Raw genomic sequence first — 25,702 nt, 5'->3', positions numbered from 1 at the left:
GGTAAGTCTTACGGAAACACTTATTAACCAAGTGGTGATTTTTTATTATCCCAATCCTTTTTCTTTGGTAACTTTGCTGCAAAGAAAAATAATTCCATCTGTAGCCAGCAGAAGGCTGGATGGAGGCACATGTTGGTACCACTTCACCTCCTCCAGTACCGTGAGGTGGAGTTCCAGCTTGATTTCTGTGTGTACATGGTCATTTCCACCAGCTGGGAAGTACAAACATCTCCTCATCACTTGGAATTAGCAGTGTCCATGCAACTAAACTGCTTTTTCTGTCCCTTTTTTAATTTAAAACCTAATTTCATGGGGAAAAGAGAACATAAAATGATATCACAGTTAAAAGTGTACATAGAAAGCATTCTTTGCATTGTTATTAATGTAAAGAAAACGTGTTTTACAGCAGTGATTTTGGGGTCTAACACAGCACTTGGAGGAAGCAGCAGATTTGGAGCTGAGTACCCAACGCCTAAATCTGGTCCTTTATATTTTTCTTCTCTGTGTTGAACAAAGTCCCTTGGAAGAGGTGGTTTGTGATTGAACACAAGCTTATTCTCTCTATATAAATACCTACATATGCATCTATATACGTGAATACACACAAAAAGTGAATTTGATAAACATACTCTTTTATATATATATATATAAAAGTAGAAGGTTTATACATGAAGTGCCCACCTTCCTGCAGCAGCAGTGAGGGTTTAGGTGGGGTCTTTGTTGTCCTTGATACTTATTTCAGGTTGTTGGAAGTGCTGTGGCCAAGGGGTGTGTTGGGAAGGTACAGTTCTGCTGATTTTCCCTCCTTCTCTCAGGCTTTTATTCCAACAGCTTCACAGATTTTGGGAGTGTTAAGTGTGTCCATCTCTGACCATTTCCCTGGAACATGAATAATCCTGAACTAGTTGTGTCACACAGGAGCACCTGCCTAAAGAAAAACTCCAATTCTGACCTTTTAAGGGATATTTAAAGCCCAAGGGTGTTGATAAGGCTGTGGAAGCATTATAAGAGTCAGAGACTCTCATAATGGAAAATATTAAGGGAGGAGGGAGTGGCTTTGCAAGACATCTACAGGAAGAGGCACTGAAAATATTTAGACAGTGAAAAAGGGGGAACAAATCCAAATAAGCATGAAAGAGTGAAACTTTAATTTACAGCAGTCCTACTCCAGGACATGAGTTACTGCAGCAAGTGGCGAGTTCAGGAGGGTGGCAAGTGGTGCTCAAGTAAATCTCAAAAAAACCCCACCCCCTGCTCCCTCTCCCTGTGCCAGAGGAGTGTTTTTCATTCAGCATCTTTCTGTTCAGCTGCCACAAAGAATCTTCTCCCACGCTTTATGCTATGATGGAAGACAGCTGGGTCTTCCTCACATTTTATTTTGTTGTATATAATGGCATTTTGTTTCCTTGGAAACACTCCTGATCCTGAAGTTGAATGAAAAAGATAATTCTTGGGTCAGGTGTGGAAAAATAAACTTTCATTTGCAGGCTGAAATTCAGCAAACCTTAAAAAATTGCATTCTGTAATAGGATGGGGCTGCCCTTGCAAGGTAAGATCACTGTTATTTTTTTAATGTAGCTATATCTTGGTTTAGACTCTGAAATTATTTATTATGATGCAATGCTTTCGAAAAGGAAAAAGTCTTAAGAGCATTTGTCATTCCAGCTTTTTTATCTAGGATATGCTGCAAAGTCAAGGCCTGTACAACAATCAGAAGTTGACAGTAACATGGAAAATACACTAAAGATACTTTTCCTGAGTTACCTCAGTGTTTATACAACATTATAATAAAAGGTTGTAAAAATTAAGTATTGCAGAATTAACTAGGTAAAGGGTTTTAGGGCTTTTCCTGTAAATAAATTAATTTGTATTAGAAAAAGGTTAAATGTATCCAGGAAACCAGGGCATACTCACATCCTGACTATCTTCCCTTGTCTCTCTGCAATCTTCATGTCTTTCTGTCCATCCCATGACAATTCAACACTCACCTTATTTTGTGTCATATTGGCTAAGACTCTGTCAGTTGATAGGATTCACCTTAAATTGTCTAACAAACAATTTGGGATTTTCATCCCTAGTATTTAGTGCAAACATTTTTGGTTTTTGCCATAATCATCTGTTTACCCTGAACCTCACACCTCTGGTCATCAAGTGCCTTCAGGTGAGGATCTGCTGGACAAGAATCAGTTAAAAAAAACCCACAGAATGTTAGTTTTAAAATCTTCCATTTCTTTAAGATGTTTCCCACCCTTTTTATAACTGTTCCCAAATCACTTCCACTTTGTTTCCCCCCCCCCCCAACACAACAGTCTGATCTGGTTGTCTCAGATGCGTATCATAACTTTTTTATTTCATATATACATTCTTAACAAAGCATCAAAGCCAAATGCTTTCGTTTTCCTATTTTGCAGTGAGCTCAGGTACAAATTAACTGTTGTAAGGTCACCACTAAGTTCCAAACCCATCCAGACATATATGCAGATTAGAGGGCTCCACTCTTCAAAGTACAAAATTATTTTAATTACACTACACTCTGCCCCTGTGTCGACGTATTAATCACACCTATTTACACTTTGCCCTTTAACACCTATGCAACAAGATGCAAATTAGACCAGTCAAGCATTTCTATGAAGTTCAGGTCCCTCCAATGCACTAAACAAGGTTCCAAGACCATTTTCCTTGTGCTCTAAATTGCACAAAGCAGGAAGGAAAAGGATCAGGAGAATAAACCATGTCAGTTACCCAAAGACTAAATATGAAGTGTTACTTCCCAAGTTACAAAAATACACAACTTCTGGTGAAATTCGCTAGTTAATATACATTTACTCTGGGGTATGAATACAAATAAATTTTATTTAAAAAAAAAAAGCTAATAATACAATAGGCATGTCTGAGACCTAGAGCTGCATTAAAACCACTACTGGGTGCTGTAGGATTTGTTTAGGATCTATACAAACTGGTATTTCTAAAAGGTTGTAGCACTATTCTCCAGCAGAAAATTAAGGTGTGAGTCAAGTTCTGTGTCGTGTTTTGTTAATTCAAGTTGAGCCACTTTACACTGAAGAAAAAGACCAAAAACATGAAGAATCAGTAGCTTCAAAAAACAAAACAGCCGTTTCTTCCAGGTAGTTTGGATGCAAATCAGACCAAGAGGTGTATGCAAATCCTGAATATTTACAGTCAAAATACAGTATCACTCTACAATTTTCTTATAAAACAGTAGGTAAGGAGTCGATGTAGATGACGATGTCGGAGAAAGAGAATTCAGAAAGTCCTTTTCTTCTGTGACCTTTACTTCAGAGTCATCGAAGAGCAGCCACTTGCCCTCGTATTCCTTGAGGCTCTGGAGCACATACAGAGCCTTGTTTTCCAGCCCGCTGGCTCCCACCCCGTTGGCCTCGCTGTGCTCTGTGCCATGCTCAGCATTCCCTGCACTGCGCTCGGGGCTCCTGCTCTCCGTGACCACGCTGAGGAACTTCTCGGGGTTGGCTGGTTTGTTGGGGTACAGGTCACAGTCAGACTTGCTCTTTTGCCCCCCGAGCAGTCCCACAGCTTCCATGTTCTTCTTGCTAAGGACCTTCCCTGGCTGGGCAGCACCGTTGACCCTGAAGGAGACCTCACCGTCATCGTAGTCGTCGGTCACAGCTCTGGCCTCCTCCTCGTTGAGCGGCTCCGGTTTGAGCACGGTGTACGTGGGGTTGGCCATGAAGGTGCCCCTGTCCAGCTCCAGGCTGCTGAGATCTGTGATCTTGACAGAGGCTGTGTAGTGTCCACTGCTGATGGTGATGCCACTGTGCATGACCACAGCAAATAATCCATAGGTGTCGTTGGTGGGCCTGGTGCTCCACTCCTCCAGGGACAGCTTGAGTGGCGTCAGCAGCGGAGTGTTGATCTTGGACAGGCCCCCGTAGCAGTCAAACCTTCACAAGGGAGACACAAGTTAAACCCTTTCCCAATAAACACCACTTTAGGCCCATAGGCCCACCTGTTATTTTCCACATGTGATCAGGAGAAGCTTCTCCCTTCTCACTTTGGATCACCAACATCTGTCCCAGGCACCCCTGGTCAGTAAAGGCACTTTTATGACTGTATAATGGTAAATTTTACAGCCTAGGAACTATAAATTTTAATAATTTAAGAGACTCCCTTTTTCTAAAGTATCAACTAAATTAATTTTTAAATAACGGTGATAAAAATAATTAGGCTAATTGTTATCATTCCTGCTTCTATCCATGCACAAACACCTGCACTCCCCCAGACACCACTCTGCTTAAAAAGCAAAACAAAAACCTCAACAGCCAAGGCTGAAATAAGGAGGGTTGGAGTTTTTTCCCCTCCTGAAAGAGTCATTTGCTGAATAAATACAAATCTATTTTACTTTCAAGTAGCTTTAGTATCACATAGAAAATCTGAGTGGTTTTTCTCAGATCCCCTCACTGATGAGTAAACTTACCAACACTTGCTACCAGAGATTCCTCATTACCTGTCCTGTGGTATTCCATTTTTTTCAAGCAATTCTCTGGCTGATTTACTTGGAAAAGCATTTGGTATTCCAGGAATACTCAGCATTTTGTTCATAGTGCACAAATTTACCATGAGAAAAGTTTAAGTCCTTTCATTACAAGGATCTTCTACAGAGTTTGAAAAAAAAATATTACTGAATGATTCTGATCTTGATGAGTAACATATTGCATCAGCACAAATTAATTAACCTCTTTATTTAGTGATAGGTTATGATGTCCTAATAGATTCCAGTGATGATTCAGTTCTTGCTCAACTTTCAGGGTGTTGTAGAGAAAAATCCAGGGGAATACAGGCAAGCCCTGTAAAACTAAGGTTACAAAAAGCTCACTGCTATTATCCTAAAAAAAATTTATCTTGAATCCAGGGAAATTGTAGCTATGGCATAACTGCAGTAACAGACTCCTGTTTTCCTGTGTTTAGTTTTGATTCTGCTCTTCATCATTTCACTCGTGTTCACAGCCATAAACACATTTACACACACCCACAGATCCTCAGTCACTCTCATTAACTGAAATCTCACTTTAGACCTAAGCTTACCATAAACATTTGACTCCACCAAAAGGAACACAAAGAGCATATAATCAGAAATAATAAAACTTAAATCTTCTGAAAATCCCTATTGTTAGTAGCCAGAAACATTCAGAAGACAGTCAAGAAACAGAGAAACTGCTTGCTGATACTCCAGAAATCCAGTTCCACTCAAGCACACCGTGACAATCACATTCACACAAAACAGTAAAAAGCAGGGTCTGCCTTTCTTCTGAATGAGATCCAGCATCAAAGATTTGGAGAGGAGGAAATAAGAGAGGAAATATTTTCCTATTAGCTTATTGTTCTTCTTAATGATAAGAATCTGAAGGCAGAAAAATTGTATGCCAAGTACTCTGCCTGCTCTGACTGATGCACTTGACACAGAGCAAACCTGATTTCTGCAGCTACATCTTTTGAGGCTATAAATTAACTTTACCCACTGTACAGAATTTCACAAAACAAAAAGCTGATTTTCTCACCAACTGCTAAATTTCTATAGTGGAAATGCTTAATTACGTATCACCAGTTACACATTTCTCCTTCAGAGCTTCACAGCCTGAGCACACATGGCCTATGATTTTTCCACACACAACACACACACTCTTGCCAAAGAGAATTACTCATCCCCAGGCAAGTAGATTTTCACACTGGCTGCTTTATTTTAAAACAAACACTTTGCAAACCAGCATCTAGAAAACATGAATAAAGTCCCTATTAACTGCAAATATTTACATTACCCTTTGTTTCTCTTCATTTATTTACAACTCAGTCATCAGAGAACTCAGTAGAGCACAACTGAGCAGACAACATTTCCAAATTTTTATGGGGGCTAAGGGAAGTTGTATGAAGAATCTTAGTTTAAAAATTTAAGTAAGTTTGAAGCCAGTAAAACAGTTTGTTACTACTTTTAGCAATGACATGGTTTTGTCCAAGATAAAAAATTCAAGTCAAAACCCAGGGGACTCTTCTAAGCAGTTTCAGTTTCATCACTGACTCCAGTTGCACACTGATTTTTCCACTCTGACTTCCTTAATCTCTGGTTGTCAGCCCTTGGCAGAAAATGTCTGGCATGACTGAGGACACAGGAGGAAAACCACAACAGACTGGATTCACTCTGACCTGGATATTGGTCTGAGTATTTTGGAGCTGAAGGTTGCCAAAGCAGAGGAGGTGAGTGGCTCAGGAGATGGCTCGTTAACCTGAAAGTGCTTCCCCATGGAAACAAAGAGATAGGAAATAGAGGAGCAAATGGAAGATAATATTCAGGTTTCCTTTCAGGTTGTATTTTGTTCAATAGCCTATAATCATACCAGGATTCCATCCCACATCAAGGGCTACTCAACAATACAAGGGCATTTTTAAGTGTGCAACTTTAAGTCAATATATATTAAGTCTATATATATGAAGTCAATATTTAAGTCAAATATGATGGACATCAATGAAAAGACAATTTTGTATGTTATGATCCTGGATTTGTACGAAAAGGCATTGCAGAGGCAGAGGAAGCTTCCCTTCTACTTTGTCAGAAACCTGGATATTCCTAAAAAAATACTACAAACTGGCAGACTGAGAAATGTGCCTTTAACAATCTTAGCAAACTACCTGTAAAAACGTAACAATATCATCCTCAGCACTGGATATTTCACAGATCTTAAACTGACCACAGTTACCAGCACTTGCTTAGAGAGCACCCTCTGACAAATCATCTGACAACTTAGATGTGGTATTTTTATCTAAAATATTGGTGATACAACTATTATAAACTAAATTCCATGGCAGACATCATGCATGAGGCTTCCTGCTGGTGAGGTGGCTCTGAATGTCAAAAGCCAAGTGAGGGGGAAATGCAGCACACAGGGAACTTGGGGATAAAAGGCCAAACTAATTTGTGCCTAGAAAACTTACTGCCCATCCAAAGGCTCAGAGGCTGCAATAAATGGTGTACCAATTTCCTAAAAGATCTGGGGGAATATTTTATAGTTCTAAGAAGTTTCTCCTGATGACGCTTTCTGTCATTTTTCAGTATTTAAATCTCAGTGGAGAAATGGAGTTTACTGCAAAATGCTGAGTATAAATTGTCATGACACTGATTAATGTACGGACAGTACTGTAGCGATGGGTTTTTCCTCCCATCTCAATTCTTAAGTATGAAAAAAGCCCCAAACAAAACCACTCACAACCTCTTTCAAAACATAAGGATTACAAAAATTATAACATCAAACACTGATTTCTCAGTAGTTGAACATCAGTGAGGCTGATATTACTGTATTTTTAAATTAATATATCAATTTTTTGGTGTGTTAGCTCTTTAAAATATTTATCTGCTGATTTTTCCCCCACAGATTTTAGTGCTCACATTCAGGTAGAGTACTAAAATTTGTATTGTAAAAATTGCAAAAAATTTGTACTAACGGTATTTTTTAAGGAATTGATCAATTTTGGGTAATGAGTGTTAGCTCTTTAAAATGTTTAACTCCTGATTATTATTATTCCCCACTCACATTTATTTTTTTAGTACTTACATTCAAGTAGAGACTGGCTGTGACCATAAAATTCATATTTGTTCTAATTACTTGTTCTGTTAAAGTACTTAAAGCGGCCTCTAACCTCACAGGGACAGGTGATGTTTAAAGTAAACAAAGTTTTAAGAAATATCAATAAATCAGGCTGTTTTTAAAGAGTACAGCTAAAAAATTTTTGTCAAGAAGTCTCCTAAAAGTCAGTTTTCCTGCAGGTAATTTCTGCCACTGCTCGTAAGAACAAAAAGCCTTTACAAAATCAGGGGCTGCATCCCAGCGATTTAAGTTCATTTCAATCTGGAAATCTGCTTTTGGCAAAGTTACAAAGCATTTTCAACTCCTGTGATAAGATTTCCCTTCCTCCAGGACACTGTTTCATAACACAGTCAATGCATACTCACTCCAAGCCACTGGCAGCAAAGCACTTCAAGTGAATTGTTATAACTTCGGGCATTTTATCGAATAAAAGGCTGCGCTCGGCTTCCGTGTAGTGATGGCAGTTCTCACAGAAATATTTGTCTTCTCCCACAATCCTTTCCACTGAGGCAAACTGTGAAATTGCCCATTTCAGCGTCTTCGTTTCTGTTTTTGGCTCTGGAGAAACTAGAAAAGAGAATTGTTACATTCACAGATACACCAGTATTTACATTTCCAATGCATCCCACCAGAACAACAAAACAAAACATGTCAAGACAGGCTCAAAAACGACAACACTGTAAAGAACACTCAGTATGTGTGAAATAGATGTATTTGGAGCATTTCAGGAAGGGATGAAAGTATCTCTTACTTCAAATCTAAGGCTTTCCCAAAGTTTGTTTCAGATGACACAGAATAATTCTGTTGCCACGTCTGGAAACTGGGTCCATGAATTTCACTTATTAGGGCAAACATCCAAAATAACTAGAAAGTTCCCTTTCACTTCTTACATTTTGCCTCCCCTGCCACCCTCACACTGCTGACAGGATCACCTACACTGACAGCAGCATTTTACACATTAACATTTCCCCACACATTTTACTCTGAGTCCTTCACCAAAATGGGGAGTAAAGGCAGTAAAAGCTGCTCCAAATTAATTCCATGGGAACTAAAATTAAAAGTCTCCATTTCAAAATTTAGTATTATCATGCTTACTTTTTATAATACCTAAAAACTATGAATAGATCAATAAAATTTGTGAAAGAGATGAGAGAATTAACATTGACAAAGATAAAACAAATGCTACTAAGGCAACAACAATCTAATACACTAAAAAAAATTTTAGAGTAATTAACAAAAAAAGCTGGGTTCTCTTTTAATTTTTGAGGAAAAAGTGCAAATATTTCTTTTAAGAAAAAAAAGCAGAAAAATTCCTTATCCAGGAAGAACGGGAAGACCTACATCAAAGAAAATACTTACTTATAAGCAGAAAAACATGTACCAAAGTGAAGGACTGTAAGCAGTACATGCTATGTGTTAAGATTCGAAACAATTTTAATATTATCTGGATCTGTCAACAGTGTTTCCAAAGTCTAAAGTTAATCAGGACAGGAGATAAGAGCCTCTAATTTTAGTCAGCACAAACAGGAGCCATGTTCCTTGATAACCACAGCACTGTCCTTCCCCATGGCTGGCTGAGGCAGAAACACCTCACACCCCTTTCTGAGACAATTACTTACTTTCAGAACTCTCTTCAGCTTTAGAAAGTTCATCTTCTTGCACTGGAACACTGATGTCCTGAAAATCTTCTCTCCTTTCAGTAAAGCACTCGCACTCCAAACACCTTGTCCTCAGCACTAACTGGCCCTGGAACAGTTTCTCCACCAGTTCAAAGACAGCCAGTTCTGTACCTAGAGAAAGTACATGTCACATCACTGAGCAAGCTGCACTTTATTCCAAAGACTACCTTTGGCTATCCGTGGAAAATGACCATGTTACAGCCATGGCCTTTTAGGGATCCCACATAGGAATTAAAACAAAACTACGTATGGTGCAGTTTTCAGAGTATCATCTACTAGTAAGTAAATACGGAGCCTCTGTCTCTTGGCCCTCAGACTTTAATTTCTGTTTTAAGATTGGGTGCTTGTTTTATACTTTAAGTGTGGCATTCTGGAATATTTGTCACCAATGCACTGACTTCTTAGTATGGACTATCAGCCTCCTCAAGGAGCGTCACATGTGTGGGTTTGGCTGGTTTCTATTTATTCTCAGTGTTCTCCTCCAATACTTTCTAAATTTGTTGGCCAGTTTTGGTCAAATGTGCTGAAGATATGCAGATCTCAAAGATTCTGCATTCCTTCAATTTTTTATAAAATTGGTGGGTGGGTCAGAAAGTTCCAAATTGTTAAGTACTGAATTCATACTGAGCCCCTTCTCTCAACAGATACCTTGTTTCATTGACAAAAAATCCATACCTGCCAGCCAATTAGAATATGTAATACATCCTGTGTCCTTCCTAGTTCTTGGGAACATTGGGAATATGGGACAAAACTAAGGAATAGGAAGGGAAGGAGAGAATATTGTTTGTAAACTTGGGCACAAAGCTGTGGCCAATGGAGTTTGATTCTGTTTGCTCCTGACCAGCATCTTCCTTTAAATCTTGAATCCATCTGCTATGTCTATGGATGACAAAAATTAGTGATAATACAAACCTGGCAATGTTCTGCCTTTTTTTTTTTTACATATATATGGTACAATGATTACAGAATGTTAGAGGAATACCTCGAGATCTAAGCTAAACAGGTCAAGTTATAAAAAAAAAAATTACAAACATGTATAAATATAAATTCTTGTTCCTAAAAATCTTCTTCAATTCCTGAAAATCTAATTTTGTGTTTAGAGCTCTGCAGGCTGTGCAGTCTGAAGACTGACTTCCCACGCATTGTACTTTCTTAATCATACTAATTTTAAGCCCATCACTTGTGCACCAACCTTCCTTTTTTGGTTCTTTTTCAGTTCCCTTTTCATGGTGGTTTTCCACGGGAGATGCTGGTTCATGATATTCTTCTTTACTGTCACCATTTTCGCACTTGGTAGATGACTCTTCGAGCTCACAGTCATATTCTTTTCCTGGGTCTTTGGATCCCAGGTTTGTAGTTAATTTTCCTAGACTATAAAATTTGGACAGAATGCTGGGCTGTTTGCATGAGGATTTTAACCAGTTTAACCTAAGCCGTGACTTTTTCTGCGTGGGCTTCGCGCTCTCGCTGTCCCCGGAGCACTTGGCGATGGCGTCGCTTTGGGTTTCCAACTTCTCCCCCGTCGCTTTCCTCTTTGACCTGGTCTGCCTTTGATTTTCCTCTGCTGCAGTTTGCTCTTTTGACACTTTGGATTTCTTCTTGGCGTTGCCGCCCTCGGCGTCACTTTTCCTTTTCCCGTGTCCCTTGAGCAGCTTGTCCTCGGCCGCGTCTCCGTCATGGCTGCTCAGAGTGGGATCCTCCTCCTCGGCAGCGCTGCCGGTCCCGTTGCTCTCAGGGATTGGGTTGAGTTTTTCCTCCAGTTTAGCTGAAGGCTCCTCCATGGGCAGTTTGTTCAACTCTTCCTTCTTCAGCAGCTGACATGTTTCCTGGATGTTTCCCAGGATACACTGTAGGACTTCCTGGGCATCGTGCTGCAGGTACCCTTCATACATGGGGTTCAGCTCTCTAGGGAAAAGAAACAAGCAGAGCAATGAGGATTAGTTATTCTTTGCTAACCGGGTAACATGATTTGAGATTTAAATGGAAGTCATGGAGGGTCCTGTCCAGGCCTAGAGAGGAGTCCTCCCTGTCACAGAGTCATGGGAAAGTTCAGCCTTAGGCATTTAAACACTCACTGAATTGCAACCCAGTGGTGCAGTTTCTCAGGTCAAAGAGAATCCTTCACCATCCCTGGAAGTGTTCAAGGCCAGGTTGGATGGGGTTTGGAACAACCTGTGATAGTGGAAGGTGTCCCTGCCCATGGCAGGGGGTAGAAGTGGATGATCTTTAAGGTCCCTCCCAACCTAAACCATTCCAAAGTTCTATGACACTTCTGTACCTAAGGCTAAACACTGTTTTAAACCCTCTTCTGCATTTAAATGACACTCTTACAAAGTTAAAATTTACTTCAGGTTTCTGACATCATGGAGGTAACAATAAGCACGAAAAATTTACTTCCTATAAGGCCACACCAAATTTGAGACCATCTACCTTCCACCAGCCTCTGAAACTGTGCAGTGGCAACAACCTGGAAAAGTCAGGAGCGAACGCTGACAACACTTAGGGTGATTTGTACCTGAGGGTGTTCAGGAGCCTTCGGGGCTGAGTAGCAAGTTCATCTGTGTACTTTTCTGGGTTTAGGAGAAAACTGGCTTGAAGCTGCTCAACTGACAGAATCAAGGAGTGCAAGCTGCAGATGAGCTCATAACTTGCCAGGGGATCTTCTTTACAACTTCCCTGCAATAACAATGTAAAAAGAACAAAAACACTTGCAGTTTTGTCTGTAACAAGTTCAACTTTTCTCTCCTGCCCTCCCTTAGTTTTCTAACAGATATTGGACAGGTTTTTTTGTGTGCCATGGGAAGCAGGTGGGTTTCAGACCATATATTTATTGTTCTTTTCAAAGTGGAAAACAAACATAAAAGCCAAATTAGCCATTATTTTAAATCCTGAAACCATCCTTGCCGAAACTCCGATTTCCATCCACTCAAAGTACTGTATCATAATTATCTTAATGCCAAATGCATGGTGAGATATCTTCTCAAATTTCTTGTTTAAGACTTGGGCTTACAAGTTTACAGATCCTCTGAACACTCATGTTTGAACACAAGTTCAAAACAACTCAAATATATCTTTACCTGAAGTAGCACTGTAGAAAACAATGCTGAAAAATTTGTTAAGAACAGAAGAAATCAGTTAGATTTTCACTAAACTTCCTGCATGCAGCCTTACTTGCAAAGTTATAAGTAAAGATCATGGGGAGATTTGTTACCTTTTCTGCCTTTTGCTCTCCTTCATCCTTCAAAGATTCTTTCTTCTTTGAAATGATGTTATATAAATGTTTTACTCCAGTTTTAAAACCAGGACAGAAATATAATACCTGAAAGCAACAGTTGAAAAGAGGAGAATAACCTGAGTGAGAGGTTACTCTACATAGAAATCCACATTTATGATCCAGCCAGCTCTGCATCTCCCCAGGCTGTACACAGCACACAAAGATCCAGGATTTTTCACAGCAGGGAGGAGCCTCAAGTATGGAAACTGAAGAACTACCCAGTCAGGACAACCTACAGTGCACACATTTCCTGCAGCAGCATTTCCCCCCCACGCTGTAATTAGATTCTCTTCATACTACACCCAGACATCCATGGAATATCAAACTACAAATCTCACCCACTTGTGCTTAACCAAAAAAATCCCCTTTTTGAGGTCCCCCTTGACCATGCCCTCACCTGCAGGACACTGTTCAGGTAACAGGTGTTCCCCAGGTTGTTCAAGCCCACAAAAGGCAACATGTTGTCTTTTTTCTCACAGCTGACAAGGGAGGGAGGCTGTGCTGCAGGAACAACCTGGTCACTGTGAAACAGAGAAAACAGGGAGTAAGAAACAGCTTTAGAAAAGGATTCCTTCACCTCCCATCTCAGAGCCACCTGACATAATTCATCACTAAGATACACAGCTCAAAATCACATCAAAGTGTGTCTGAGAGTATCTGTATTCACTCTGGGCACTCAAACACAAACTCCTCAGCTATAACAGCAGCCAAAAAGAAACAATTTTACAAAAATCAGCCAAATCTGCTGTTAGTCCCAACACTTACTTTTCAAATAATATCAGGAGACCAGTTTAAGGAACAAAAAAAGTTCACTTTTAAATACTTTTGTACATTCTTTGTTCATTCCTAAGGTAGAAAAACGTGTCTAGAACATGCTTTCTATCCCTGTGCCCTGCTCCAGAGTCATATAATTTCTGGATACAAAGCAAAAGAATAAAAATAGAAAAACAAAATTAAAAGAAACCAATGAACCTGACACATAATATACTGATTATCATTATTATTAATCACTGATATAAGTGATTAATGCACTGTACTGACACAACAGAACCAAATTTTAAAGACTCCAACTGACCACAATCAAGCAACTTTGCTTTTTCCCACTTAAATCCCCCCATTAGCAAAGAAATGGGTTGATGGATTTGCTCAGGGCTTGAAAAGCCACAGTGAATGACAGACAGCACCACAACAAATTCATTTCCTTGCAGCAGAAACGGCCTTTAAAATCCAACATCTTTTCATTAAGACTCATCTCGCAAAAAGTTACATTTTAATATAAATAATAATATAAATAGCTCAGCAGCAGAGTAACTACTTATATTAACTCGAAACAAAGCAACTTCTTGAAGTGATCATAAAGTTGGTGCCAACTAAGACATCCACGGTGTGGCAAAGACAGTTGTAGAAACTGGTTATAACGATTATTTAGTTTTAAAAGAGAGCCGCTTATTCAAGTGATCCCTAAAGTTTGCGCCAACTAAACACCCCACGGCGTCGCAAACTTATTTTATTCAAACAGTTATAAAAAATCAGTTATCGAGATTAGTTTGTTCAGTTTGATTAAGTTGGGTCGGGGGTTAACTTAATTTAAGCGCACGTTAATTCATTCTTAAGCGCACGTTAATTCAGTCTTAAGCGCACGTTAATTTAATTTAGCGCGCGCTGCAGCACATATTTATATAAGAACACGCAACCGAGTCGAGCGGAGGACGGAGCAACACCGGACCGACACAACATCGCCACAAAACAAACTTCTCCCGCGCGGGACTCACATCTCGGCGCCTCTGAACTCCGCGCCCTTCTGCTCATTTTCCTGCGCCTCGGTAAAATCCAGCGCTCTCTTCGCCTCCTTCTTCTGGAAAAGCTTCAGCGACAGCCTGTTCTTCTTGCTGGGGCTGGCCCTGGCGGTGTCGGCGGGCAGGACGCCGGGCATGGCTGGTGCGGGGCGCGGCCGTGGCGCTCACACCTGGCGCGCACACACACACACACGCGCACACCAGGCGCCATTTACTCGCCGCGGGGCCCCCCCCCGCCGCCCTCCGCCCCGGGCTCGGGCCGCCCCCCCGCGCCCCCCGCATGTCCCCCCGCGGCCGGCGGGCCCCGGGCGGGCGGCGCGGCCGCTCCCCCCCCTCGCTCCCGTCCCTCCCCGTCCCTCCCTCACTCACTCACCGCTACATCGCGGCCCCGCTCCCGCTCGCCGTTGCCATGGAGACCGCGGGCCGCGCGCCCGCAAACTTGGCGCGTTTTTTTCCGCGCGCCCGCGAGGACCCCCCCCGCCCCCCCCCGGCGCCCCGCGCGCGCCCCGCCTCGCGCCGCGCCCCCTCCCCCGCACCAACCACCCCCCCCGCGCCGCCCGCCCCGCGAGAACGCCGGAGAGGGAGCGCGCCGCAGGGCGAGCACAGCAGCGAAAAGCCGCGCGGAGCGGCGGAGCGGTGTGCGCAGGGAGCTGGCGGTGACACTGAAGGCGCCTCGGTGGCAGCGCGCCGCCAACAGGGGCGCGGCACGCCCGCCGCTGCATCAGGCAGCGCTACGGACAGCCCGCCGGGGGCCCTGGCTGAGCGCGCGCGGGCGCTGGTAACGGCCCGGCCAAAGGGCTCTCGGGCTCGGGCTGTACCATTCCGAGGGGACAGCTCGGCCCCCCCTTCGCCGGCGCGCGGTGGATCGGTCCCGCTGTGGTCGCGCCCCCCCAGCCGGTTCAGCCAATCAGAGGTGGCGGCTACGCCCGCCCTGAAGGGCCTTGGGTCGGTCCCGCGCCGGGCTCGGCCCCGACATGGCGTCTAAGGGCCTCTTTCTGCGGTCCCGCGCTTTTCGCGGTCGTAAATCAATCGTTTCGCTTGTAGTCCCCGTCAGACCCCAGCTAAAAAGCTTTACCAGCGCATCTGTGGAGAGGCAATAAATAATAGTTATCACCGACGCTGATTAGGCAGCAAAGGTGCTGTGATAGCAGCTGGGACAGATCACTACAGACCAAAACCAGATGGAATGTGGGAAAATGCTATAGATTAGTCCATTCTGCTCTTTAAAACTGGCCCCTCCAGGACCAGTTTATACGTTGCTGACAGAAAACCTTTATGTATAAACTCTGTGAGTGACTCAGTCTGAGGACAGTCAGGAGTCAATATGTTTGTAGCTCCAGATCCATCACAGCTTCATAACACTCTTTAGAAAGGCCTCTTTCTACCTAAGACTTTTTTCTTTTTTCTTTTTCTTTTTTTTTTTTTAACCTGGCTAACTATATAATTTGTTTTCAAGAAAAAATCTCTGACAGTCAAACTAATGCAAGGTGCTAAAACAAGTTTTGTTACCTCTGGAAGTGTATCAAAGTAAATCCCAGTCCCATGTTTAACCTAAAGACAACTGCATTTTCATTTCTTTTAAGAAAAACAATGAAATAGTTTAAATCTACTCTCAGTCTTGTATCCAAAAAACTGTCTGTGGGACACACAATCATGCTGTTTATATGAAATGCCCCAATAGTTTGTTTTGGTTTCACTTGCTGTGAATTACCAATGTCTTGTCTTTACATATTCAGTGGCTTCAGTATTTCACAAATTCATCTGGCTCTGAAAATTGCTCTTTTATTTGCTCCATAAAAGGGCTTGGATTTTTCACATCTCTCTTTGGGACCCACAAGAATAATCCAAGTCCAACTATGATGCTCTGTGATTTCCCAAAAGGTTGGGAATCTTTTAAAGATTCATCTTTTATGTTGAAAATAAAGAACTCCATGTGCCAGTCACACTTTTTAAGCAGTGGTGTTAATTTTTTAATCCTCTGAAGCTAAATCACAGTTGTTTATTCCACTGGAAAACTGTTATAAAATGTTTCTAAGTTATTCACATAAGATATTTTATAGGATTAGTTTTATAACTGACTTTGAACCATGCCCAGACCTGGGTCTTGGGGAGAGTTACCACAAATTTGAGCGCTCCAAAGCTGAAGTTCCCCAGGACAAACCCCTGCTGCCTCCCCCAAGCGTGGCACTGTGCTGCCTGCTGAGTACTAAAGCAAACTAAACCACCACAAAATCACACACTTCTTTGCAATCTTGCAATATTCTTGGATGTTTTTTACACTGCTGTGTGAATTCATTATTATCAATATGACATATAGGTCATATTCATATGAATTATGGCAAGAATTATGTCTCTTCCAACAGTCATAGACATGCTTGCTGTACATGTTTTGCTTTCTCTTACAAACAGAATTTCACCAAATTATGAGTGAAATATCCACATATTCCTGCAAATCCATCACCCAAGAGCCAAGATTCTGATTCCCAAGGTATATATTGACCTAAAGATCTGTTTCCTTGGCCTGTGGGATCTCCAGAGCTACTGCATTCCCACTTGGTGTTGCTGGATTTCCTGACCAGAGCTCTGTGATATGAATTTTAGCTCCACTTAGCAAACATTGCCTGAAGTCACTGCAGTTAATAGACACTCAGGACTACAAAGGTTCTTTTGTATGAGGCAACAAGAGCCTTATCCAGGTGGGTGGTGCCCAGAAGTCATGGAACTGCTTGGTTGATTAATAATGTTTCATTAAGTCTGTGTTACGCTGCCGGTTTGAGTCATCAGCTGAGGAGTTGCTTCACCAGGAGATGGAAGGTGCTGGACAATGAAACTCGTGGTTGTAATGAGACAGAGTGAAATCTCTGAGTGTTTGGACCTTGAATCAATAACAGACTGGAATAAACTCCGAGAGCAGGAGTCAAGTTCCTCCAGGTTTCTTGCGCGTGATACAAAAGCGCATTTGCGCACATCACAAGTCCAGTGCCACAACCAAGGCTGTTCATCTCAATAAAAGTCTGCCCTGTCCAGTGTGCAGTTTGCCATCTGCTTTAACAAACATGAGAAAAAACTATTTATATCCAAGGATTTCACAATCTGAGGGTCTAATTCTGTATGTCGAGTAATTCCTAATTCCATGTGTTAGCTAAGCTCCAGGTGTACTTGTGCCTAGGATCACCATCGGTGACATCAGAAGGCCAAACTTTGGGCGTAAAGTCAGGCTTGTGGACATTTCCAGGCTCGTGGTGTAACTTTCAGGGGCAGTGACTGAGTGAAGGAGGGAAGGGAAGTGTTTGCAGAGTATTTTTGAGAGACTGGAAGTGCACACAGCATTTCCACAGGGTGGTGATGGTTCTTTGGTCTACGTGTTACATTTTGTTTGGCTAATGAAGTCAACTCAGTTTTCATAGGTATAATGATTATTGTAATCAACGAATGCATCTGCCACACAACCAGACATAAGGAAGCCCCAGATATTGCAGCACCTTTCAGAAAACTCACTCAGCACATGTTTGGAACAACTTTACTTGCCCTTCTTCCACAGTGTGGTGTCACCTTCCAAATGCTCCCATTAAAGAGGCCTCTGTGCCATCCTGTGCTGAGCTGTTGTGCAGCCCAGCAGAGCTACACGTCGCATCTGCTTACTGAATTATTAAAATTCAAACTTCCTGGTTTACTTTTTCTGCTGGTAATTTCATCTGATTAGTATAACCCTTACCCTTATCTAAATAATTTCTCTCCCTTAACATACTCACAAATTTCTTCCTAATTCCCTGTCATTGTTATTTTGACCAAACCAAACATTTTTTGTCTCCATTAAGTTAGTTTTCTCTGCCTTCAAAAGACAAAGCCAATGCTATTATAAGAGACGTTCTGACTGATTTTTAAGTTTCCCCTCTGTCACCTGTATGGTAAACTGGGGTAAAATCTTAGCTGAAAGTCTATCAACTAATTGTTTTTTTAAATTTGAAGTACAGTCCCATATCTGCCTGTGCTTTATTAGACAACTACATTAGACAACTACAACTGTAATTCCAGTCCAGGTCATTGTTGTATCCAAAATTTTATGGCACACAAAGCTCTCCAGGCAGTGTCACCACTTGGCATGCCCAGGACAGCCTGGTTTGCATTATAAAATAATCCTAAAGTCACGATTTATTTTTAAACAACAAACACAGGGGAAGCAGAAGCTCCCCTTGTTGGGAAGAAACTTCACCCACCAGCCTGACATGGTGCTGTGCTGCCTAAGAGACACCCACACAGCTCCATCTCAAACCAGCCATCCAACAACTCCTTCCCACCTAGGAAAAGCCCTCAGCTCTGTGAAATCTCCTCTTCATCAACCTCTCACCCTCTCAAATTTTTATGCCCCCTCTTAAAATATGGCTCCCTGTCACTATTTAATGCATGGAAATTTTTTCCAGCAGGAAAATGTTCTGTGTAAATGTAAGGAAATGGGGATTATTTTTTTGCTGTATCTCTCCAAAAGCAGAATAACACCTAATTAAATATTTATGGCAGCTTAACATGCTCCATAAAGGAGCTGTTGTCTAGAAGCCTCTGAAGTTCCAGCTCTGTACAGTCAAGGAGTGTTTCAGGCACAGGCCAAAGAGGGAGCAGGTGCAGGAGGCAGTGATTCCTTACATACAGACCCAAGGCATTCCAATGTGCAAGATTAAATTATGTCTAATACTATAGACTTCACAGCCATGTGTTATAAAAATAGCTGCGCTGGGAAACCAGAAATCTCCACAGACATAGCCAAAAATAACCATATGAAATGCCTGGAAAGAGCAGATTCCCCAGAGGTGGGATTTCTGGAGTCCTGGAGGCAGTCTCCAGTACAGAGCATGATTCTCTGCAGGGAAAAACCTCTCCAACCTTGAGCTGTGGCTGAATCACATAAATTATAGCAACTTCCAGAGCCTGCAGCCACATCAGTGATAGGCCTATAAATCTGTCAGGGTTCTTGTATTGTCAGAATTATTCTGTGAATTTTGGTGCAAATTGTGTGCAGACAATGTGCTCTTTCAGCAGGCTCAGATCACACGGGGACCTCAGGGTGGGAAGTTCTGCAGCCTACGCTGGGCAAAACACATCTCATTCTTCAAGGATACAATTCTGTGTCAAATTCCCCACACAGAAAAGGTAAGAAACCGTTCACAAAAATAAAAATGCAGACTATAAAACGTCAAGACAGGACTGGCTTCAGTCAGAGGGAATAGAAATGCATATTTAGGGATGTTACTCTTTAGTGATCCACAGTTCATGCAGACTCTCTGTGCTTTCACAGCCAGAAACAGGGACAAATTGTTCGTCTTGCTTTACTCCACTGGAAAGGAAATCTGACTCTTCCCACAGCAAGCAGCCTGGGAACGTCACAAACCCTGAACTATTCCTGCTTGACGAGCTACATCTGCTTTCAGAGGATCTCAAATCATTTCATAACTCATTATTTAACTTCAATGCTGCTGTGTCGGGGCACATGGGAACAATTTGGCCACTGCAAAACTCCAGTCCCTGTGAGAGAGGCACCTCTCCAGGGCTGTGCCTGGTTCCAGCAACAAAACAGGATGAGTTTGGGCAATTTGATGTCAGAGGGGGTGAGGCAGCAGCAGAGCTAGTCCTATATCTGGGCTGAGATCCTAATTTGGGCTTCCGAGCAACTTGTTCCCACCTGAGGAGTTACAGCAGCTTCAGTCTCTGCCAAGTAAAACCTGGTCCAAAAGCTTGACCTCTGTGACCAGCTGTTTTCTGTCATCCATAAAAATACAGTTTTTAGGAAAGGCAGGAAAGAATAAATCAGAAATTGTTATAGTTCTGTAAACTCCAGAGAAAGCCTGCAATGAGCTCCTTTTAGTTTCAGCTTCAGAATGCAAATGTCAGCTTGGAGGCCTGAGCCACAAACCATGAGCTTGTTGATGCACAAACCATAACAGTTCCTCCATGTGGGAGAGTTTACAAGTTTTGAGATCAAGGTGTGTAGCTCCTGATACCACAGCCTTAGGTTTCATTTATCTCACTCTTAATTTAGGAGACAACACAGTTGGATGTAACCTATGAACTTCCTAGAGCTACACATGCACCTGTGATATCTAGAAAATAGCAATAATTTCACCCATAAAGTAGAGATAAAGCAGATTAGTTCATAATAGAATAAATATGTGGTTCTGTACACTGAAAATCTCAAAGGCAAGAGGGCTCTGTGGCCAAGTCTGAAACAGAACATTTCTCCTGAAATATCTTTGAAATATCTTTTGAAAGCAAAGTTCTGTACTGCAGAAAAACACGATGTTCTGTATGTGGTCCCATTGCATCCCTAGGGGTGTTTTCCCCACCTTTTGCCTTTCTTTCACAGCTCAGAGCTGCTGCTCTGTTTGATGTAACACATGGATCCAGAGCTCCGCTGGTAGCAGAGACAGCGCAGTTTGCCTTTATGGGCTGGAATTCAGATGAGAAGCCAGGTGCTACATTGCAAACCTTAACTAAAATAGAAATACAAGTAGCATCTCTCCCTATCTCTGTTCTTAGGTCAGAATAACATTGTACAGAGCTGCAACTCACTCCTGGAAGCAGAGACAGGAGGAAATCCAATCTGCACATGCTTGCACCATCTGCTGGCAGCATCTCCATTGACAGACATTCCTAGAATGGATTTTATAATTCCTCTCAAACCTGAAGGTATACGTCCACACCTAGGGATGTCAGACCACTGTTATAAAGATTTAAGATTCGGGTGAGGACTCATTTTTCTCCATAGCAGAGCCATTTCTGCCAGGTTTTTAAGGAATTATGTAGCAAAGCCTCTGTGACCCCAGTGTAGCCACATCAAGATGGGAATTGCAGAGCCTTTTATGTCCTGGTGGGGCAGGACAGACCACCCTCTGCCAGCTGCTCTTGCAGTCAGCATGAGCCAGAGCACCCCAAAAAGAGGTCCAGCCTCTCCAGCCCATATCCTGCTGCCTGTAGATGGCTGTGCCCAAGTGTCCCATTCCCATTGCTCTCCAGGCAAAGCCTTTGGAGTGGATGGGTCTGTGCTGGCCCCATAGCATCACTGTGCCAGGCCTTCTCCCCACCACAGAGACATTCCCTCCTGAATTTCTTAACTCCCTGCTGGAATCTCAGCTGAGGAATGGGATCCAATGATGCCTGTCAGGTTCCTTGGCCATCCCAGAGACTTAATATACGTTAAAATTATACACGGTGCTTTGTTACTGTCAAAGATCTCATAATGTGAGTGAAATAAGAATCACTACAGTGAAAGCGAAATTTGATGAAAGCATTTATGATGTTAAGGTGTGTAAATCAGTTCTTCCTTCTGCTTCATCCCATGGTACAAAAAGGGGCTGTAGGTTGATCAGACGGTCCAGGAAAACCAGTGTCTCCTCATGCAGGCTGCAGTCAGGCTGCTCAGTTCATGGTTCTAAGAAGGCACAACAATAAATGCCCTTGCTTGGCTTTTGAAGAGGGTTGGCAGTGTTACAGCAAGTAACATCTTTATCCATGGGTGCCCTGCAAGACCAAGGGATCATATTCGACCCTTCAGCCTGGAGAATAAAACTGAAGGAGTTTGGGGAAATGGTCTTCTCCAGGTGCAGCTCATCAGGATGATTGTAGAGAATTTGGCCCCTGAGTCATCAGACACTAAACCACCACTGAAGCACAGAAACTCGCAGTGTGGTGAGTCAGTGGGAATCAGATCACCCCTTGGACCAGAGGAACAAATTCCGTATGACTAAAAATCCAGGAAACCAAAGCTAAGGCAGGGAACAGCTGAGCCCCTCTCTGTTCCATATGTATGGCTTCTCTCTTCTGTGAAGAGCTTCATCACAGTAAGCCCAGGGTCATGAACACACACCTGTCCACAAGTAGATTTATGGAAAAATGATATCTACTTTACAAGGAATAACTGAACAAAGAATTTCCCTTTAAGTCTATAAATGGATGTCTGAATTCCAACTGTGGCTGCACCAGTGCTGACTGCACTATAAGCAACAGCATTTCTTGTTCAGCACAGAATCCCGGACTGGTTTGGGTGGGAAGGGACCTTAAGCTCACCTTAAAGCTCACTGCCATGGGCAGTGAGACCTTCCACTAGACCAGGTTGCTCCAAGCTCCATCCTTGAACACTTCCAGGGATGGCTCAGCCACAACGTCTCTGGGCAACCCAAATGCCTACCAAGACACAATAATTTCTTTTTGAGAACACAACTATAGCAAATTGATTTGCCAGGCAAGCTTATCTGGTTTGATGTGAACATCACAAGTGTGATCCATGAGCCATAAGCAAATGAAGCCTTTCCCATACCTCTTTGGGGATCACAGGATGTGCACAGCCTGGTGGCACGGGGCTGGTGGCTTTTGAATGAGCACCAGGTTCGTTCCTGGAGGCTGTATCTTCTCCTGGACACACAGGTCACATCTACCCTCCACACTTTTCCCTGACTGCATCCATCTGGCTGGAGTGTGTAGGGAAGCGTTGGGTTCGGTGTGTGAAAGGGGATGCACGGTCAAGTTTTATGATAATCACGGCATGATCTATAAAACCCTCCCAAACTGAGCTGCTTTGTTAGTTGATATTTGTATTCCTGCAGCACCCAGACACTTGCAGAAGTGTTTTGCCCCACTCCTGCTGTCAGCCAAGAAGTGGAAGCCCATAGGCATGGCAGCCCCTGTGGGTGGATGGGGCAGGATTTTGGCATTCAGACCATACAAGGCAGCCCCTGTGAGCACACAAGAGGGGCAGCAGTTTGCAGAGAATCTACAAAAATGGATGTTGGCACTAACATCCTATAGAAGAATAAAGATTTTGTACTGCCTTTCCAAAAAGGGCTTGATCACATCAGCCCCTGCCCCGAACACAACACCAAATCTGTTTTCCTCCCAGCGCAGGGCAGGAGCCTCACCCTGCTCCTGTCTCTCTGCTCTTGGGAGCTGCAGGGAGAAACCCTGCTGCATAGCAGTCAAGGGCCTCCTCCAGGAGGATCTAATCCCACCACTGTAGGGAAACCTGCTTCCCCAGGGAGCCTCTTCACCATTAAAAACCACAGTCCACCCTCCGAGGCATTATAACCATCCAGGAAGGTCTAGTCCCTCTCTTAAAAAATACATATAAAATCTAAATCAGGTGGTGAAAGGCTGTAGGAAGCCACATTCTTCTTGTTGTTTTTAACTCTCTTATATTGACCTTTGCAAACGAGCCCATGGGCGGGATCTAGCCAGCATTCCGGGCGGTAGGACTGACCTCTTGCCATGGAATTTCACCCAGTAATTTCTGCGGCAGAAAGAAATCCTCGAAGCGGGTCATCTGGCTACAGAAGTAAATTTAAGTGCCTGTGGCTTGACAAATAAACAATCTGAAAGTGCTTAATGACTCACAATCTCGCCTAAGAATAGCTGAACTTTGCAAGATGGAAATATATTGTGGAGAACATGCTGCCCGAGTCTGGGGCTGCAGGACACGGTGGGAGACAGGGAGGGAGAGGCTGTGGCTGCATTCCTGCCGTCCCCTCCCGGCTCCTGGCTCCTGGCAAGTTGCATCTCAGAGGCTTCTTCAACATTCATGTGCAGCAGCCACCTTGGAGCTCTATCCAAATTCACCTAATCCGCTTTTAAACAAATTATCAGGTTTCATTTATGCAGATGGCAACGTTTTCCTCGTTTATCCTGTTTTGTTTGAAAGTGCCATTATTCTCCTGGATTAAACAGGGATCACGTAAGTTCTCCACATCTACACATTACAATTCTGAGCACTTACAGCTCATAGAAGAGACTCTTTGTCTTCCAGTTATCAAGCAAGTAGAACTTCAGTGACTGAAAAGGGGAACTGATTTTGATTCTGTTTGCTCAAAAATGGGGTTTCAGGTAGTTGGTGCTTTTCTGAGGCACCCTCACAGCCACGTGAGCTGTGAGCTGGTACCGCTTCACTTCTTACCCCCCACGCACAATTTTTAACACTTTAATCTCACCCCAGGGAAAACAGAACAAAACCAACTTTAGCTGAATGTCTGTGACCACAAGAGCTTCCTGTGGGTGCCTGTAGTTTTTGCTGCAAAAGCCTTGTTGTTGTCATAAGGACTCAGGGATTGTCATGGCTTTGGGATGAGCCCAAAGGATGGGTGATGGTTCAGTTGCACGGTCCTAAGAGAAGCAGGAGATGTGCTGTGTCTTCAAAGCCACGCAAAGTAGGTTTGTTGTTCAGAAACAAGAGAAGAAAATAATATAGGCATCATCCCCCACCTCTACCAGCCAGCAAGGCCAGAAAAAAACCCTTTCTGATACCATGGTCCCTCTATCTTGGGCACTGCCAGAATCTGAGAGCAGCAGCAGCAGGGGTTTTCCTCATGCAGTGAAGCCCAAGGGCTTCCCTGAGACATATTTTCCCTTTGATTCTTTGATCCAGTGTTAAATTCATCAGGAATTGTGTTCCTGTCATTCAGCACCTGAGCCCTTCACATGGGAGTGAGGGAAGACCAAGCTGGGCACTGGAGGCCCAGTCACTCCTGAGGTGGATAACAAGGTATTTTATTCCTCCCTGTTTACCAGGAGCCTGGGCACTGCCAGGAGGGCTCTGGAATAGCCTGGTGGCTGGGCAACAGCCAGATCCCAACCCTCCGATACCCCACAGTGATGTTCCCAGTCACAGTTGAAAGGTCTTTGGACTCCTCTCGAAGGAAGCGGGGAATCCCAGTGGGCTGCATCTGTCCCTGTTGGATACTGAGCTCCTGGCCCAGATGGAGACCAATGCTGCTCTCCCACACTCCAGAACAGCTGGAGCAGGGCTGGAATTTCCCTCTGTGTCTCAAAGACAAGGAAAATCAGAAGCATTACCTTTAGAAGATATTATTGGGAGTCACTAAAGTGCTGATTTCTGCCTGTTGCTAGAACTGTCATGACAGTGACTTGATGCAGCTGGATAAGACGAGCACATGGAGTTGGGCACATGAGGAGGCTCAAAACCTAAAACTCAGATTGCATTTTCTTTACGTTTACCATGCGATTACATTACGGTCCAAGGGCCCGACGTGAACCGGGCTGAAGGGCCGAGCCAGAGAACAGCTGGTGCAAATATAGTTTAAGTTTTGCATCCCGAGCACAACTCCGCAGATTTCCCTTCCCACCGCCCTCGATCCGCATCTATACAAACAGGATGAGGTACAAAAGTATAAATAAAGCGCTAAACTGAATACCGCGGGCATGAGGGAAGGGAAAACACACCCAAAAGAAGTGGGTTTCTGGCCTCCCAGGGCAGCCCATGTCCCGCTGTCCCGCCCGCAGCCCATCCCCGCTGCCTCGGGCCGCCCCCGGCCCCGCTGCCCGGGGGAGGGCACCGGGTCCCGCTCCGCC

The 25,702-nt window shown here is 43.3% G+C and overlaps 1 protein-coding gene and 1 long non-coding RNA gene across 2 annotated transcripts; one reads left to right on the top strand and one right to left on the bottom strand.

The window, feature by feature from the left end:
- Positions 1-2,572: 2,572 nt before the first annotated feature.
- Positions 2,573-14,869, bottom strand: USP1 (ubiquitin specific peptidase 1). Its single transcript, XM_051796537.1, has 9 exons — positions 14,733-14,869; positions 14,336-14,529; positions 12,961-13,084; positions 12,501-12,608; positions 11,805-11,965; positions 10,482-11,194; positions 9,230-9,400; positions 7,976-8,177; positions 2,573-3,920 (listed from the first exon to the last, which is right to left on the bottom strand). The coding sequence occupies exons 2-9, from the start codon at positions 14,494-14,496 to the stop codon at positions 3,194-3,196; spliced, it is 2,367 nt and encodes a 788-aa protein (XP_051652497.1). The 5' UTR covers positions 14,497-14,529; positions 14,733-14,869; the 3' UTR covers positions 2,573-3,193.
- A 2,482-nt stretch (positions 14,870-17,351) lies between these two features.
- Positions 17,352-21,084, top strand: LOC127475255 (uncharacterized). Its single transcript, XR_007906154.1, has 3 exons — positions 17,352-17,468; positions 19,394-19,504; positions 20,888-21,084. It is a non-coding gene; the product is annotated as an uncharacterized LOC127475255 (long non-coding RNA).
- Positions 21,085-25,702: the final 4,618 nt, after the last annotated feature.

Source organism: Manacus candei, unplaced genomic scaffold, assembly GCF_025592945.1.
Source record: "Manacus candei isolate 608988 ecotype Guabito, Panama unplaced genomic scaffold, ASM2559294v1 h1tg000005l, whole genome shotgun sequence".
Taxonomy (NCBI): Eukaryota; Metazoa; Chordata; class Aves; order Passeriformes; family Pipridae; genus Manacus; species Manacus candei.
This window is presented reverse-complemented; position numbering and strand designations above follow the sequence as displayed.